This window comes from Antechinus flavipes, chromosome 3 (genome assembly GCF_016432865.1).
Source record: "Antechinus flavipes isolate AdamAnt ecotype Samford, QLD, Australia chromosome 3, AdamAnt_v2, whole genome shotgun sequence".
NCBI lineage: Eukaryota > Metazoa > Chordata > Mammalia > Dasyuromorphia > Dasyuridae > Antechinus > Antechinus flavipes.
Window position 1 is genome coordinate 548,250,203 of NC_067400.1, and position 19,832 is coordinate 548,270,034.

The window sequence follows — 19,832 nt, forward strand, 5'->3', positions numbered from 1 at the left end:
AATATGTGTAAGGTGTTTTTCAAATCTTAAAATGCTATATAAAAGTTAGATATAATTTTTCTACATCTGAGGGAGGACTTAAAAGATGAAATATTGAATGGCAAGTTTTGAAAACAGCTAGGAGGACACTTTGGCTTGAATATTATATAAAGAAACTGATAAGAAGTATTTGGAAAAGTAGGTTAGAGTTGGATTATATGGGAATTTAATTATAAATGTGAGGTATTTATCCTAAGGTAGTAGGGAGCCACTGAAGATTTTTAGGCAGAAGGGAAGGGATTAAACCTTTACTATGTGCTAGATACTGTGCTAAAATGTTTAGCTATCCCATTTAATCTTTCTAATAACCCTGGGAAGTAGGTGCTATTATTGTCCCCAGTTTACAGTCCTGGCTAGCTAACTGCTGAAGAGCTTGCTGACTAGCTAATAGGATGAGCATTAGGTCTAGGGCTGTAGCTAGAAACCTGACATAACAAGAAAAAAGGAATATCATATTCTCAATTAATCTTATTTTATGGGGAGCAAAAAACAGCCCACCCAAAAGTGGGACACTAATGCATTATTGGAGTTGTGAAAGCTCTAACAATTCTGGAGTGCAATTTCCAATAGGAAATTCCAATTCCTATTTCCACAGGGCTATAAAACTATGTATACTCTTTCACCCAGCAGTGTCTCTACTGGGTCTGAATCCCAAAGAGAGAATTTTAAAAAAAGGAGTAGCACTCACATGTGCAAAAATGTTGTAGCAGCCCTTTTTATTGTGGAAAGGAACTGGAAATTGAGTCCATCAGCTAGAGAATGGCTGAATATGTCATAATCTAGGAATGCAATGGAATATTATTTTTCTGTAAGAAATGATGAGCAGACTGATTTCAGAAATTCCTGGCAAGGCATGAACAGATTCTGGGTGAAACAGGCAGAACCAAGAGAATATTGTACATGGTAACAACAAGATTATGTGATGATCAACTGTGATGGTCTTTTCCCCTGCCCCCAATAATGTGGTGATTCAAGGTAATTCCAATATACTTGGGATAGAAAATCCCATCCATGTCCGGTGAGAGAACTATGGAGACTGAATGTGGATTGAAGCATAGTATTTTCACTTTTTGTTTTTTCCTTTCTCATTTTTCCCCTTTTGGTCTGATTTTTCTTGCACACCATGAGAAATATGGAAATATATTTACAATAATTGCACATATTTAACAGTCTATCCTAAATTGAGCATGTCAGGCCTTCATGGTTCCCTTAAAGGATAAAACCCCATATCCTGCTCTCTCCCTACTTCAGCACATGTGTTCTTAGTTTTATTATTTTTTTAAGAAAGAAAAAGCAAAGGCAGTTTTCTGGGCCAGTGGGGATGGCAAATGATCTGTATATAAATTAGCTTACAGAGCCTTTGAGATGATCTGTCAGCACCTTCCAGAGAAAATGTCCAGATGACACACCACAAGATTGAGGGGTATCCATGTGAATTAAAGAAATTCAGTCTCCTGGGTACTTCTTGAGGCCATAGTCTGTCAGATAAAGGACCTGGGGGATGGGTAGATATATCCAGAGAACATAAAAGATTAATGGCTGCTGGGCACTAGTGTAACCACTGAGCACATGGTGTTTGGAAAAAGTCATTCAATTTTTTTTAATGTGGAAAAAAAATAGAGTAATAGTCATGGAAAAAAAATGAGGTCATAGGAAATCTTCAAAAAATGCACTGGAAAGAACTAGGCCTTTATGAGTTTAGCATGAAGACTCTGTTCTTACCACCTGAGGAGAGGAATTGGCATAGGCTGAAGAGAGACTTGTGTTAGATTCTTGGCAGAAATCCTATTGTTATGGTAATATTCGTTTGCCTCAGTGTTAAGGTTTATTCTGAATAGACATTTTACAGAAGGGAAAATTCCCAACATCCAGTCCTACTTTGTCAGGTGAACAGATGACTAAGACTGAAAGCCCATAGATGCTATTAATTAGCAATAAAAGTACTTTGCATGAAGAATTATACTTCACCTATATTATGTCATAGAGAAAGGCAGCAAGAAATCGTGGATAGAGAGCCAACTTTAAAACCATCCCCTCTAACACATCTGGTCTCTGTGACCCTCGATAAATTCCTAAACTTCTCAGTGTTCTACAAGTCTTCTTAAGCTTTTTTCACTCAACCCCTTTTTTGCCACAAAATTTTTACATGACCCCAAGGATATAAGTGTACAAAACAGGCATACAAATCAAACATTCATATAATAATTCATAATTTCCTGACTCCTACATTGTTATGAGAACCAATATGGGGTAGCAAATAAGTTTAAGAAATTGGGTTCTAGGCAACTTTCTAAGACTTTAGATTGTAAAAAGGCACTGACATTGGTTGGTAGAGAGAGTTTCCTCCTTTAGTAGTTCCTTATGTCAATGAAATCACAAGTATAGTCCGAACCTTCTATCTTAGTACTTACACTCCTTACTTTATGAGAGTATTGTGCTTTGTAAGCCATAGCCTATTTTATAAATAATAGTTATTAAACTCATTTGATCTCTATGACAAACCCTTCAGGTAAAAAAATACTACTATCCCCATTATGCAGACAAGGAAACTGAGGCTCTGAAAAGAGAAATAATCCAAGGTTATACAACTAATACTTGAAAGAGTCATATTTGAATGCAAGCTTAAAGTCCAGGATAATTCTCACTATACCATGGGATCTTTGAGTGACCTTTATAAGATCTACAAAATTCTATCTTATTTCATAGTTACTTAAAGTAACCTAGGAGTATTATCAGGGTCAATGTGAATGAAAATATAGGGTAAGGTACTTTCCATACACATACATGGGGACTTCTGGCATCTTCAGAATTGCCAACAATAACCTATAGAATCTATTGATTGATGAAATGAATTTGTTCAGGGAACTCTTAAGAGTCTATTCTAGTAGAGTAAATGGTATTATCAAGTAAAGTTTTAAAATAGGTTTAATTAGAGATTGATCTAGAATAGATTTCCTTTGTAACAACATTATTAGAATAACAGAATGTTAGATTTAGAAGGGCCTTTAGAAGTCACCTGATCTTATCCAAACAAGAATCCTCTCTGCAATATCCCTGACATTTTCTGCTAAAATACTTCTAGTGGAGAGAAACTCATTCCCTCACAAAGTAGTTCATCTCATTATTTGACAGTTGTTATTCTTAGCAAGTTTTTCCTCATATGAAAACAAGTTGGCTCCCTCTAACTTCAGTTCTTTTTCTGTTCTTTAAAGTCACACAAAATATATTAAAATTGAAAGCTATATTTTAGATGTGGTTTGACCAAGTCAGTGAATAGGATTCAGTAGAATGATGGCCTAGACACTGCTTTCATTAATGCAACATACAATTGTATGAGTTTTTTGGCACCTACAATATAATGTTAGTTTCCATTAAGTTTACAGTCAATGAAAAATTATAAGCCTTTTTAATAATGATTATTGTTAAGATCTTCCAAGTCTTTATTTGTTGGTTGTTGATTCAGATTACTTTATTTATTTATTTCTAGATTAAATTTCATCTGACTGATTTCAATTTTTTTTAGAATTCTGGTCCTGTTATCCTTATAAATTACCTCTTTTGCTGAACTTTGTGTTAATTGCATTTTTGATATAGATACTTTCTATGTCCTTCTTCCTATCACTTATAATAGTTAAGTTTGAAAGGTTGAAAAATGTCCATAATTTTAAATTATCTGTACTATAATATAACATACTTCCATCTATCTCATGGATTAGCAGATTTTATAGATAATTATTATTAATTACTTTGGAGATCTCAAAATTTCCTATGTACGTGTCCTATGTACGTGTATGGAATGTGATGATTTAGTCATCCTGATTGATAATACTCCTAGGTTGCCAAAAAAGTTCAGCCATTCATCCAACAAGCCTTTTCTCAGTATCCAGTTGGGGTAAGACACAGTCCTAAATACTTAAGAGATATGAAGCCCAATCCCAGCCCTTATGTATTTTATAGTATTAGGAAGCATTGCTGCATCCTTACTACTCCTCAGAACATAGGGCTGATCAGAATTTTCTCAATTCTTGATGGATTGATTCTGAGGCATCTTTTACATACACTTCTTTGGTTATCCTATTTCTCTGATCATTCCTTTGATGACTTTTCCCTGTTTTTTCTTTTTCTTTCCACTTAATCATAGGTATTTCTCAAGTTTTTGTCCTTGGTGCTCTGTTCTTTTCTCTCTGTGATCATTTTCTCCATTACGTCATCTTCTTTCAGGGCTTCATCTGTCAACTCTACTTGGATGTGTCCCAAATCTTCATCTTCAACCCTGACTTCTCCCTCCTTTTTACTTGCGTCTGAGGGCACATATCATCTTGAATGTCCTTCTATTACTTGAAACATAACATGACCCAAATTGAACTCATTGCCTTATACTGCACTTCCTCCCTGTACCCATCCCCCAGCACTGGTTACTCTCCTCAAGAGCTACATTTTTGTTAGTGGTGCCATCATCCTAGTCTCATAGGCTTAGAGCCATTGACATCTCTTTCTCCTTCATTTCTTATATACAATCTGTCACTAAATTCTATTGCTTCATCCTTTAAAGTGCCTGTAAGATTTAACCCTTTGAAAATTTCTACTAGTACTGTATCATTCCAGGTTTATATTTTTTTATATCTTCAGCATTTAGCAGAATGCTGGGCTCCTTAGATAGATAATTTATCTGCCTTTGACTAAAAGCAGCATTCTCAAATCTATCCCATACAGCTCTACCAGATGATTTTCAAAAAAAACCCCAAAACAAAACAAAAACAAACCCTACTTTAAGATGTTGGCCCCTTGCTCAATGACTAAAATAACAATATCGTCACTGAACTTTTGTGTAATGTTTGTATTTTTTAAAAAGACCTTTCATGTATTGCAGTCTCTGAGTTAGACAGGAAAAATATTGTCATCTCACTATTATAGATGAGGAAAATAATATTGAGAAGTTAGACATTTACCTGGTCATTTCTTCTCATTAAATTTTTTAGTTTCCCCTTCTATTTAATTAGATGAATACCAAAATTCTTCTGGCTCTAAATTTGTAATCTTTTGACATCCAGATCCATGCATTTTGTTCACTTTTATCACACTCTATATGGGTTTCAAGGCTTTCTATACTAAGGCAACTCTGTATGGGATTTCAGGGTGGGACAAATGGATGGAGTGCTAGACTTGGAGTCAGGAATATTTGGCTTCCTGAATTCAAATCTAGCCTCAGATATGTACTAACTATGTGACTCTCCACAGATCACTTAACCTTGCTTGCCTCAGTTTCCTCATCTATAAAAAGAGCTGGAGAAGAAAATGGCAAAATACTCCAGTATCTTTGCCAAGAAGACCCCAACTAGGTCATGAAAAATTATGGCTGGCATGACTGAACAATAAAATAATAAGGCACTAATTTGAATAAAATTACTGAAAGTGCTAAACAATAGAATCATTAAGTTCCTGCTCTCTGGTCTACTTTCCTTAACCCAGTGTTATCTACCTTCTTTAAATTGTAGTTCAGAAACCTTCATGGGGCTTTCCCTTCTTGACAACCTGAAGAATAAGTTTCCCTTTGATGAGTCCTCCCAGTTTCCAATCTCTGTTCTCAGTCCTCCTCCTAATGCACAATCTAGGGGAATTTCTAGCACAGTATAGAAAGGGGGTAGTTGGGGTAGAAGGATGGTCCCCAACAGACTCCAAATGCAGAATTGACTGTTCCATCACATCCCCACAGACATTCAGAGAAGAAGTGAGAAATATAAAAAAAAGTAGGATATTAAACCACTTAAACAGCTGCTCACTGATAATACCTTTATATGCTTTTTAGAGGCCCAGGCTCAAATCCCTTCAGTTATTCTGAAATAAGTAAGACTTGAGCCAATACGGTGTTTGAATATCAATTAGCCATAAATTCCTGAGATGTCCCCTCTACTTACATCATCATTTGTCTCACCACTTATCACCATTTCCTCAACCTTCCTCTCAACAAGAAGTTTCCTGTTCCCTTTCCCTGATGTCTTTCTTGATCCAATAACAATTCTATGAAAACCCATTGGATATTAGTGGTTTGGGTGCTACTTTCCATCTAAGTTCCAAAACCCTAGGACCTGTTTCAATCATCCTCAAACTGTTCTTTTTATTGTATTTCCCCTCCGCCAAGATGGCTTGCTTTACTTTTCTCTCTGCAAATTGTGTTCTGTTTTGTAATGCTCGGCTTCTTTTTATTGTGCCATAGTATCCCAAAGCTCAAATTGCATTAAAACACAAGTCATCTTTGCTTGACATTGAGAAAGAATATAATGGTATGATATTGTATTCTAGCACCAATACAACATAGTAAGAAAAGCCTTAATCTGAGAGTCAATAGACTACTACTTCAAAAGAGACCTTCTTCATTATAAATCAGAACAAATTTTTATAATTCTCTGGCCCTTGGTTTCTTCACTTGTAAAATGAGGTGAGTGGGACCTGGTGACTTCTAAGGTCCTTTGTGCTTCTTCCCTTCTTGTAATTGTATCCCTCTTGTATGGAAAAGATGTCTAGTATCAGTTAATAGTTAAATCGTTCTCTTATGTACATTTCTGAATCATAATGACTTACCTCATTGTTGGCATTTAGTGAAAATAGTAAGTGCAACTGGGCTGAAAATGAATTGTTACTTTTAGACTTGGCCAAAAGATTGCAAATTAAAGCATGTAAGTATTAGATATCCTCTTGCAAAATGATATTAGGTCTTGGTGAAAAATGAGAGTGGAACCAATTGAATATCATCAATTCAGTGCCTGTTGTCAAGATAATTTAGTATAACCTCAGATAAAAATGTCACTTGTCTTCAGTGTAATCTTCAGAACTTTCAATTTTAGCCCCAGCAAGAAAGAGAACTAAGATTAAAATAAGCCTTTGCCTTCTGTGGTCAGACAGCAAGTGGTTAAGAGGCATTTGGATGCTCCACAAATATAAAAAATTTCCAACAGAGCATAATAATGGGTCATGTGTGGTTCACGAGTTCATTCATTCTGCTGAAATTGCTCATGAAAATCTGTATGTTCTTTTTGCCTTGCTGAAATTGGATGTTGCTGGAGTATTCCATTTTGAATCTTGTGTAAAAAAAATGATGAATGATGAAGTATAGCCTAATAGTCACTACTAAGAGCCTCTGGATTATTTGTTTCCCACAGCAAACTTGCTGTGGAAGATAGATGACAGAATTGCAACTAGCTTTTTCCAAACTGGCTTGTTTAAACAATCACAGCAACAGCCAACAACATCAACCTTCTTGACTAGATTCCCTCTACAAAATTTGTTAAAAATTTTAAAGGTAGAGTTGGAAACAGACTAATCTGTACTTCCAACTTTGCTTTTTTCTTTCCTTTCCTTTTTTTCTTAAAGTGGGCTTGAAATTTTCATTGTTATCAAACTGACCCTTGATTGGTAAGAGAACCCAGCTTGGTGCTTTATGAAATGTGATCATTTGTGTTACTGAATGTTTATTTTAACCAAAACCTTTATTTAGGAGTTATATGAGATCCTTCTTTTCTTACCTTTTTTGCAGGCTTGTTGATTGGGTCTGGCTGTGCTCTTTATCCTCTGGGCTGGGACAGTGAAGAAGTCCGGCAGACCTGTGGTTACATTTCTGACCAGTTTGACCTAGGTAAGAGCTCTCATTTGATTTTGCTTTTATTTTTTAAATGTTTTTGATACCTCTTACTTTTACATCAATTATTTACCAATATGTACCCATCCAAATATTACTTATTACAGCAACAACAAAAATTAAGCTAAACCAATTAACATAGAGAACATCTTCAACAGCAAATCCAACATTCCATAACTCCCCTCTCCGTATAAGAGCAAGGACATGCATTTATTTTTTTTAAATTAATTTATTTTATTGGCATTTATTATCTTTCTTTCCTATTCTTCTTCCAAACAACTTTTTAAATTGAAAAGAAAATAGTTATAAGAAATGTGTAAATTCAGCAAATGAGTTCCTAACATTGGCCATGTACAAAAATATATCTTATTCTTTATCTCAGGAAGGAGGTAGAGGGCATAATTCATTTTTAGTCTTTTATATTCAGATTTTATCATTGAATTTATCAGACTTCTAAAATCTTCAAAAGTTGTTTTTTTTTTTTTTTTTTTTAAATTTTTTATTTAATAATTACATTATATTGACACTCATTTCTGTTCCGATTTTTTTCCCCTCCCTCCCTCCACCCCCTCCCCTAGATGGCAAGCAGTCCTTTATATGTTGGATATGTTGCAGTATATCCTAGATACAATATATGTTTGCAGAACCGAACAGTTCTCTTGTTGCGTAGGGAGAATTGGATTCAGAAGGTATAAATAATCCGGGAAGAGAAACAAAAATGCAGATAGTTCACATTCGTTTCCCAGTGTTCTTTCTTTGGGTGTAGCTGCTTTTGTCCGTCATTTATCAATTGAAACTCAGGTCTCTTTGTCAAAGAAATCCACTTCCATCAAAATATGTCCTCATACAATATCGTTGTCGAAGTGTATAATGATCTCCTGGTTCTGCTCATTTCACTTAGCATCAGTTCATGAAGGTCTCTCCAAGCCTCTCTGTATTCATCCTGCTGGTCATTTCTTACAGAACAATAATATTCCATAACATTCATATACCACAATTTACCCAGCCATTCTCCAATTGATGGGCATCCATTCATTTTCCAGTTTCTAGCCACTACAAACAGGGCTGCTACAAACATTTTGGCACATACAGGTCCCTTTCCCTTCTTTAGTATTTCTTTGGGATATAAGCCCAATAGAAACACTGCTGGATCAAAGGAAATGCACATTTTGATAATTTTTTGGGCATAATTCCAGATTGCTCTCCAGAATGGTTGGATTCGTTCACAACTCCACCAACAATGCATTAGTGTCCCAGTTTTCCCGCATCCCCTCCAACATTCATCATTATTTTTTCCTGTCATCTTAGCCAATCTGACAGGTGTGTAGTGGTATCTCAGAGTTGTCTTAATTTGCATTTCTCTGATCAATAATGATTTGGAACACTCTTTCATATGAGTGGTAATAGTTTCAATCTCATCCTCTGAAAATTGTCTGTTCATATCCTTTGACCATTTATCAATTGGAGAATGGCTTGATTTCTTATAAATTTGAGTCAGTTCTCTATATATTTTGGAAATGAGGCCTTTATCAGAACCTTTAACTGTGAAAATGTTTTCCCAGTTTGTTTCTTCCCTTCTAATCTTGTTTGCATTAGTTTTATTTGTACAAAGGCTTTTTAATTTGATGTAATCGAAATTTTCTATTCTGTGATCAGTAATGGTCTCTAGTTCATCTTTGGTCACAAATTTCTTTCTCCTCCACAAGTCTGAGAGATAAACTATTCTATGTTCCTCTAATTTATTTATAGTCTCGTTCTTTATGCCTAGGTCATAGACCCATTTTGATCTTATCTTGGTATATGGTGTTAAGTGTGGGTCCATGCCTAATTTCTGCCATACTAATTTCCAATTATCCCAGCAGTTTTTATCAAATATTGAATTCTTTTCCCAGAAGTTAGGGGCTTTGGGTTTGTCAAACACTAGATTGCTATAATTGACTATTCTGTCTTGTGAGCCTAGCCTTTTCCACTGATCCACTAATCTATTTCTTAGCCAATACCAAATGGTTTTGGTGACTGCTGCTTTATAATATAATTTTAGATCAGGTACAGCTAGGCCACCTTCATTTGATTTTTTTTTCATTAGTTCCCTTGAGATTCTCGACTTTTTATTGTTCCATATGAATTTTGTTGTTATTTTTTCTAGATCAATAAAATATTTTCTTGGAAGTCTGATTGGTATAGCACTAAATAAATAGATTAGTTTAGGGAGTATTGTCATCTTTATTATGTTTGCTCGGCCAATCCAAGAGCACTTAATATTTTTCCAATTATTTAAGTCTGACTTTATTTGTGTGGAGACTTTTTTATAATTTTGCTCATATAATTCCTGACTTTCCTTTGGTAGATAGATTCCCAAATATTTTATGGTATCAACAGTTATTCTGAATGGAATTTCTCTTTGTATCTCTTGCTGTTGGGTTTTGTTGGTGATGTATAAAAATGCTGAGGATTTATGGGGATTTATTTTGTAGCCAGCTACTTTGCTAAAATTATGAATTATTTCCAATAGCTTTTTGGTAGAATCTCTGGGGTTCTCTAGGTATACCATCATATCATCTGCAAAGAGTGATAGTTTGGTTTCCTCATTGCCTACTCTAATTCCTTTTATATCTTTCTCGACTCTTATTGCCGAGGCTAGTGTTTCTAATACGATATTAAATAATAATGGTGATAGTGGGCAACCTTGCTTCACTCCAGATCTTACTGGGAAAGGTTCCATGTTGGAGTACAGGGTCAACTTGAACCTACATTTCCTGCTGACCGGGTCAACTTGAACCTACATCTCCTGCTGAGTGAGGGGAGTATGAGGCCCTTGGAATAGGCATGTGACATGTACACACTTCCTTAGGTTAAGACACTTAGTCATTAAATTCTATATATACAGTTATAAGACACATAATCATCAAATTCTGTATATAGCCATACCACCATAAAAAATTCCACATTTAGTCTTGTGATTAGAACTCGCCGTTACTTAAAGAGTATATAAGTTGTAATATGCCCGGACTGTAAGGCAAGCAAGCAAGCCTGCCGCACCCTTTCTGCACCATGTAACCGATTCCTGAATAAAGCATCATCTTGACTCCACGGCGCTCGACTCAGTGCAGTTCTTCCTAGTTGGAAGCCGGCGGTACCCCGAAGACCCCAGATAGGTGGGTAAGTAGAGGGCAGATACTCCTCCCACAATAAAGGCACGCCAGGTACCCCACAACTGGCGCCCGAACAGGGACAGGGTATAATCTAACCCTGGACCAGGGACCGGACGTAGATAAGCCCGGAGGCTTATAGGGGAGTAGAGAGACTGCCTCGGCAGAGCGGGCTCTGCCTTCACTGAGTTGCCCCTATTGAGAATAGGGAGGGTAGCTAAAAGGTATGGGAAGTGGGGAGAGTATTCCACTTCTATTGCCGGAGGAGAGGATGGTGCTTAGTAAGCGCTTATATAAACTTTGCTCTCAAAAAGGATGCAAAATCCCTATAAAAACATGTAGGGAGTATATAGGAAAAATTTGGGATGTTTGCCCCTGGATACAACACTCAGGTGTGAAAGCAGAAAAATGGCATGTTGTGGGACAACAGATGGCTGCCTATAACCATACTCATCCTGGGGTACTCAAACCCGAGGATTTTTCTATTTTTAAAATCATTGACGCAGCCTTGAACCCCAAACCAATAATCATGCCTAAGGACGAAATGACGCAGGTCGGCTCTTCGCTGGCCGCGTCTGAGTCTGATGAAGAAAGAATCAAAATAGGAGAAAAGAAAGATAGAGAAGAATCAGAAACCCTGTACCCTTGGAAAGAACTTAAGAATATAAAAACCCTTCCTAAAGACTTATTATCAAGTGAAGAGGAGGATCGGCCTCCCGTTCAGCGCTTCCGCTTAAAATCGAAACTAAACCCTAGTAAAACAGTAAAAATAGAACAAGGGGATTCATCTCCTGTAACCTTCCCTATACAAGGACCTTTATCCCATACATGGACCCAAGCATTGACCCAATCTCCCCCACAGTATGAAGAAGAAGGCCAGAGTATTTCCTTTGGCCAAACACTCCAGGACCCATCTAGAAAAGGACCAGAGGGACTTATAGTGCGCAGTCTAAGACAGGCGGCTAAACAAGGGGAAGTTGTAGGAGATTTATGGGGGGAAGGAGCGATTTATCCTGTTTTCACTGACCCTGTAACGGGCAATGCAGGCTACGTACCCGTGCCCTATAAATTGTTAAGAGAACTAAAAGAGTCCATCCAGAAATATGGACCCTCCTCCCCCTATGTACGCCGCCTGTTAGACAATCTCACCACCATGTCTCTATGGATTCCTAATGACTTTGATGATGTCTCTTCTTCTTGTCTGTCCCCTGCTGAACACCTGGCCTTTAAGGCCCAAGTAAGGAGAGAAGCTCGGCGTATTGCCATTGAAAGAAATTATGCCCCCATGGAAGACTCTGTACACATGATATGTGGTACCGGCCCCTACCAAGAAACTGGGGTACAAACCCGTTTTGAACCTTTAGTCCTGAGAACTGTGAGGGAGGCGCATCTAGAAGCATGGGCTAAGATAGGAGCACAAGGCCCAGGGAATAATAAATTATCGGGATTAAAACAAAAGGCAGGACAAACTCCCCTCCAATTTGTAGATCAGGTGAAGCAGACAGTGCAGAGGACCATGGGAAATACACCAGGAAACGAAGCTTATACAAAACAACTTATAAGAGAAGGGCTACGTCCTAAGGCACAAGCAGCCCTTAACTCCCTTCCTCCTGAGGCCACCCTTGAGGAAATAGTAGATAAGCTTATGGACCTTCCCTCTGATTCTGAACTTCCCCTTGCGGCAGCTATTACACAGGGCAACAAAGAACTTGTCGAGGGAAATAGAGAGCTTATAGCTGCGCTTCAAAGAATGCAACTGGGTGGGGCTAACAACCAAAAACAAAAATGTTTTAATTGTGGCAAATCAGGCCACTTCAGGAACCAATGCAGACTCCCCCCACAGAAAGGGGTGCCCACATGCTTTGCTTGCGGAAAGAAAGGACATATTGCCAAATACTGCCGGAGGACGGGAAACGGGGGCCGGAAGGGAGGGGCCGCAATACCCTTCCGGACCAAGCCTGCGGCACACCCCAATCAGTAAAGCTTTATCCAGCTTCTTCTGTAACCTCATTTCATCTGGCCCCCTGGGAATCAGTTTCAGTGCCCACTACTCTAACTCAAACGCCCGTACTTATTACGGGGCCAAGCCATTTTACACCCTTTATCACCCACACACAGGTCATTACAGAAAAAGAAGGAGCAGCCCTCACTATCACTAACCCTCACCATTACCCCATCACCATTACTAAAGATGATGAAATAGGGAAAGCCATTAAGCTGCGCAACCTACAAGGTTATGAGTCCGGTAAAGTAGTAATTGATTCACAAATTAATTGGATACAAAAAATAACGCCAGGTAGACCCCTTCTCAAAATAACGGTAGAAGGAAAAGAGGTTACAGGACTCATAGACACAGGAGCAGATTGCTCAGTAATAGATCAAGCTCAATGGTCCCCAGACTGGAGAAAACTACCCGATTCTCTAACAGTAGTCGGGGTGGGGGGAAAGCAAACCACTCATCGATCGTGCAAGCCTCTGAAGTGGGAATTAGGAAACCAAGTGGGCTTATTTAACCCCCTATGCATAACAGGACTATCATATGCGCTATGGGGAAGAGATTTGCTAACCCAGCTTCAATTATCCCTAGCCACTCCAGATGAACTACAGGTAAACTGCTAGGGGCCATTGATCAGTCAAGATTACCACAAATAACATGGCTCCATTCCCAGCCAATATGGATTGATCAATGGCCCTTAAATGAGATAAAACTCACAGCTTTAAAAGAGATTGTTAAACATCTGCTAGATGAACAAAAAATAGAACCATCATTTAGTCCATACAATTCTCCAGTCTTCGTGATACCAAAGAAGACAGGAAAATGGAGAATGTTAATAGATCTTAGAGCTATTAATGCCGCTATGATGCCTATGGGAGCGCTGCAACCTGGACTGCCCTCACCCACGGCAATCCCACAATCATGGCACATAGCGGTGATAGATATTAAAGACTGTTTCTATAGCATACCCCTACACCCCTCTGATAAGGAAAAGTTTGCGTTTTCAGTACCCTCTATAAATTATCAGAGTCCATATGAAAGATATCAATTTAAAGTCCTTCCACAAGGGATGGCAAATAGTCCAACTCTCTGTCAATACTATGTGGCCCAAATAATTTCACCCGTCAGAAAGCAGGCTTCACAGGCCATGATCATCCATTACATGGATGACATCTTAATAGCCCATCCCTGTGAAAAGGAACTTAAAAAAATACTGAAGCAAATCACCTATGAACTTCAAAAGCATAGGCTTCTAGTTGCCCCTGATAAAATACAGCTTACACATCCCTTTAAATATCTAGGACACAACCTCCACGCTTCAAAAATAATGCGAACCATCCCAATCATTGATATACATAAGTACAAAACATTAAATGATTTTCAGAAATTGGTAGGAGCTTTACAGTGGCTGAGACCATCCCTTCCCATATCACCCAGACAGATGCAACCCCTATATGATATCCTGCGAGGAGACTCCTCTCTTACCTCCCCTAGAAAATGGTCACCAGAAGCTCTAAAAACTATTGAATATCTGCAACAGCTCACTATAGACAGTCTAGTATACGTAGACCCCGAGAAGCCCATACAGTTTAAGATTCTCCAGGAAGACACTAATGCCCCCTATTGGGGATGTCTTTATCAGATGCAAGGAATCCTTGAGTGGATTTATTCTCGGAGAATTTCCCAAAAAACGGTTAATAAGTTACAACAGCTTGCCAATTTTCTTCTAACAGCTAAAGAACACTGTGAAGCGGTGTTTGGGAAATCCTTTATCCTCTCCATAACTATCTCCCCGCAAACTCTTCATACCTTGGCACAAGATAGTATAGAATGGGCAATGGTACTTACTTCTATTCCTATAACCTCTCAGCCAATGGCCACACCACCCCTCTTAAGAGCTTTCACAGAAATTGCTCTAACTAGCCCCACCAAGGTAATTTCATCCACTCCTGTGGAAGGGCCGAATATATTTACTGATGCTACTAAAAATAATAAAGCAGCAATATACAATGCCTCTACAGGAGAAAAATGGGTACTACATACTCCATATACATCTACCCAGAAGAACGAGCTATATGCAATAGTCACAGCATTAGAGAAATTTCCTCATATTCCTATTAATTTAATTACAGACAGTCAGTATTGCTATCTACTAGTACCTCGTATTCCCGAGTCTTTTATTCCTTCTGACTCTCCAATATATTCCCTCCTTACCAATCTGCAACAAATACTTCTAACTAGAGTACACCCTATATACCTTTTACACGTTCGATCACATTTAACCACATCTGGGCCAATATATCAAGGTAATGCTATAGCTGATCAGCTTCTCAACGCGGTCACATTAGAACAGCATCCTGCAGCTGTAGCTCATGAGAAATATCACCTTTCTGCCCGCTCTCTCACACATCTCTATAACATTCCAAAATCATTAGCTAGGACTATAGTTAAATCATGTGTCTCTTGTGCACCCTTTAGATCTCGACCCATTGACCTCAGCCATAATCCTAGAGGTCAATGCCCCAATGAACTGTGGCAGATGGATGTAACCCATATAGGAATAAAGGTTATTCATGTGTCTGTGGATACATTCTCAGGCATGGTGTACGCATCCATACAACCCAAAGAGTCTGCCACGGCAGTCATCACTCATATGTATGAACAAATGTCCCTTTTAGGAATCCCACTGGCCATTAAAACTGACAATGGCCCAGCCTATACTTCCAAAGCTTTTTCAGAATTTTGTAAAGAATTTTCCATCCAACACATCACGGGTATCCCATATAACCCTACAGGACAAGCCATTGTGGAAAGAGCCAATAGGACACTGAAAGAAACATTTTTTAAACAAAAAGGGGGGGCCATCCATAGAACAATTAATAAGAGAGAGCTTGCTCAAGTGATCTTTACTATGAACTTTTTACAAATTCGTCAAGATGGGACATCAGCAGCACAAAGATATTTCGAGACAGGTAAGAAGGTATGTATTGAACTACCCCAAATCATACCAGAACAATTACGGCCACCAAAAACCTGCTCACCAGGCACAAAAATATTGTGGAAAAATGAACTAGGGGAGTGGAAAGGACCTGTCATAGTAATCGACAGAAAACAGGGATATTTGTCAATTTACCCTGATAATGATATTACAAAAGAAAAAATATGGCTCCCTCTTCATAGAGTACGAGAATTAGAAAGCAACACCCCAAATGTACAACGACATAATAACTCACCCAGGGAACCACCCTGAGAAAAATATGTATGTGTTTTCTTTGTAGATAATGGATCCTGTGCTCCTTGGAATAATCATCTCCCTAATAGCTCTCGCAGTCATCCTTAGTATCCTGTGCTGCCAACGCAAATTACCAATTCCCTGCCCTATTTGAACATATTGGTACCAGTAGTTGCACACCTCATGCACGCGGAGATGATGGGAAGAATACCTGTTACACTTATTATTTTACTGCCCCTAACTTCCCTAACCTCAACCTATCAGGGAGAGCCGTACCAACTTTACAACTACACTTGGATAGTGACAAATTCGTGGGGAGATGCTATTTGGAGTCAGTCCCAATTAAGTGTCACAACTCCCTGGCCTACTTTATATCCAGACCTGTGTAAATTAGCCTTGGGAGCCCCCCCTCCATGGGACCTGCCGGATACACATAACACCCTAACGCCTCCTTCTACAAGGAGGGGGCCTTACATGGAGGGAGCAGGGGGATGCAGCACCAAAGACAGAAGGAGTCAACTTCGAGCTATTCCCATATATGTATGCCCGGGTATGCACAGAGACCGATCGTTAACTCACAAATGCGGAGGTCCCACGGACTTCTATTGTAGGTCATGGAGCTGTGAAACAACAGGTGACACTTATTGGAACCCCTCCTCCTCATGGGACCTTATTACCCTCCGAGCCAACTATACCCACCGCCCTTTCTCTGACAAATCTGAAATTGACGAGTGTCAGGGATGGTGCCACCCCCTCAAGATCACCTTTTCAGAGAAAGGGAAAGAGTATCCTTCATGGGATAGAGGTGCCACATGGGGCCTCCGGCTCTACAAATCCTACTCTGACGATGGATTGTCATTCACCATCAAGCTCTTGAAGACTCCTCCTATGTCGCCACCCCCTATAGCTATGGGCCCCAATCCAGAACTTCATCCTGGACTCAAACCCCGACTAAAGCCAAGCCATGGACACGCCTCTCCACCTCACCCTACCCTGACCCCCTCCCCTATTTCTGTGTCCCATACTACCGCTTTATTTCAACCGACACTGCCTTTAGGACCCCCTTCGTCTGCCACATTGCTCTTAAACATAATTAACGCCTCTGCGCAGGCACTATATAGAAATAATGATACCGATATAGGAGAATGTTGGATTTGTTACTCTGCTACACCCCCATTTTATGAAGGTTTAGCACACTTTATTGAACCCATATTCACAAACGATACCAAAATGTTACGGTGGACTCATTCAGACCAGAACGGATTAACTATTAGTAATATTATAGGGACCGGGACATGCATTATAGGACCTTTTATGCGCCTTCCCCCTTCTCTAGTACCAGTGTGCAATCAAACCTTGTCAATTAATTCCTCTTATATATATGTTTCTGCCCCTAATAACTCTTATCTGGCTTGCTCCTCTGGTTTAACTACTTTTATATTTACCCCAACCTTTTTAAAATCTCGAGACTTTTGTATATCCATATCCCTTCTGCCCCGACTTACTATACACCAATCCAACGAAGTCTTTCAACCTATAAGTCCTGAAACCCCGTCCCACTCCCGAGTTCGAAGAGAACCTATAGCTGCTATCACCCTAGCCTTAGTCATTGGACTTGGCCTAACAGGAGCCGGAACGGGTATTGCCTCAATAATATCAACTAACCACCAGTATTCCCAACTAAGTACTATCATAGATAAGGATCTTATGGAACTTCAGACGGGCCTCGAAAACCTAAAAGACTCTGTAGCATCACTAGCTGAAGTAGTTTTACAGAATAGGAGAGGCCTAGACTTACTGTTCCTACAACAAGGTGGACTTTGTGCAGCGCTGAAAGAGGAATGTTGTTTCTTTGTAAACAAACTTGGGCTTGTAGAAAATAGTATACAGAAGGTCAGGGATACCTTAGAAAAAAGAAAGAGGGAGAGGGAACAACAAGAATCTTGGTATACAAAGTGGTTTTCCACTTCGCCTTGGTTGACCACATTACTCCCCACTATACTGGGTCCCTTTATAGGTTTTCTTTTCCTTATATCATTCGGCCCTTGGCTATTTAGGAAATTGACTATCTTTATAAAGAGTCAAGTTGACTCGGTGGTACAGAAGAATGTCCAGGTCCTTTACCAAGGGCTTCATCCCTCTGACTCAGTGGATGATCTTTTCGCCTTATCTAGTACTCCAAACTCACCAGAACCTCTTTGTTTCACGGATGAGGATTTTCACGTGCCATGGTACAAAAGAATATGCTAAGCCATGTCTGTAAGACCATTGCAGTGCCATGACGGGCAACGTTGGAATAACCCTACCAATGGCGGGACCTGGCATGGCAGGTGCACCTTGGATACAAGGGTTGACTCCGCGACCCAAGCCAGCGCTCAATGGCTAGAAAATTCCTTAGCAACATGTGGCCATTTTCCCGTGATTAAAGAAAAAGGGGGAATTGTTGGAGTACAGGGTCAACTTGAACCTACATTTCCTGCTGACCGGGTCAACTTGAACCTACATCTCCTGCTGAGTGAGGGGAGTATGAGGCCCTTGGAATAGGCATGTGACATGTACACACTTCCTTAGGTTAAGACACTTAGTCATTAAATTCTATATATACAGTTATAAGACACATAATCATCAAATTCTGTATATAGCCATACCACCATAAAAAATTCCACATTTAGTCTTGTGATTAGAACTCGCCGTTACTTAAAGAGTATATAAGTTGTAATATGCCCGGACTGTAAGGCAAGCAAGCAAGCCTGCCGCACCCTTTCTGCACCATGTAACCGATTCCTGAATAAAGCATCATCTTGACTCCACGGCGCTCGACTCAGTGCAGTTCTTCCTAGTTGGAAGCCGGCGGTACCCCGAAGACCCCAGATAGGTGGGTAAGTAGAGGGCAGATACTCCTCCCACAATAAAGGCACGCCAGGTACCCCACAGTTCCAGTTTTTCCCCATTGCATATGATGCTTACTGATGGTTTTAAATATATGCTCCTGACTATTTTAAGGAAAAGTCCATTTATTCCTATGCTCTCAAGTGTTTTTATTAGGAATGGATGTTGGATTTTATCAAATGCTTTTTCTGCATCTATTGAGATGATCATGTGGTTTTTGTTTGTTTGGTTATTGATATAGTCAATTATGCTAATAGTTTTCCTAATATTGAACCAGCCCTGCATTCCTGGTATAAATCCTACTTGGTCATAGTGTATTATCCTGGTGACAATTTTCTGTAATCTTTTTGCTAATATTTTATTTAAGATTTTAGCATCAATATTCATTAGGGAGATTGGTCTATAATTTTCTTTCTCTGTTTTCAGCCTACCTGGTTTAGGTATCAGTACCATATCTGTGTCATAAAAGGAGTTTGGTAGGACTCCTTCAATCCCTATTTTTTCAAATAGTTTATATAACATTGGAGTTAATTGTTCTTTAAATGTTTGGTAGAATTCACATGTAAATCCATCTGGTCCTGGGGATTTTTTCTTAGGAGTTGATTGATAGTTTGTTCTATTTCTTTTTCTGAGATGGGACTGTTTAGGATATTTACTTCTTCCTCTGTTAGTTTGGGCAAGCTGTATTTTTGGAGGTATTTTTCTATTTCATTTAAGTTGTCGAATTTATTGGCATAAAGTTGGGCAAAGTAACTCCTAATTATTGCTCTAATTTCCTCTTCGTTAGTGGTGAGTTCTCCCTTTTCATTTTTAAGACTAACAATTTGATTTTCCTCTTTCCTTTTTTAATCAGATTTACTAAGGGTTTGTCTATTTTGTTGGTTTTTTCATAGA

At 38.9% G+C, this 19,832-nt stretch overlaps 1 protein-coding gene across 1 annotated transcript in view; it reads left to right on the forward strand.

Annotated features, from left to right (window-relative positions):
* Positions 1-19,832, forward strand: part of LHFPL6 (LHFPL tetraspan subfamily member 6) — a 286,250-nt gene that overhangs the window by 232,238 nt on the left and 34,180 nt on the right. The window contains exon 3 of the mRNA XM_051987403.1: positions 7,571-7,669. Within this exon, the coding sequence (XP_051843363.1) occupies positions 7,571-7,669 (99 nt within the window). The remainder of the gene's footprint in view (positions 1-7,570; positions 7,670-19,832) is intronic.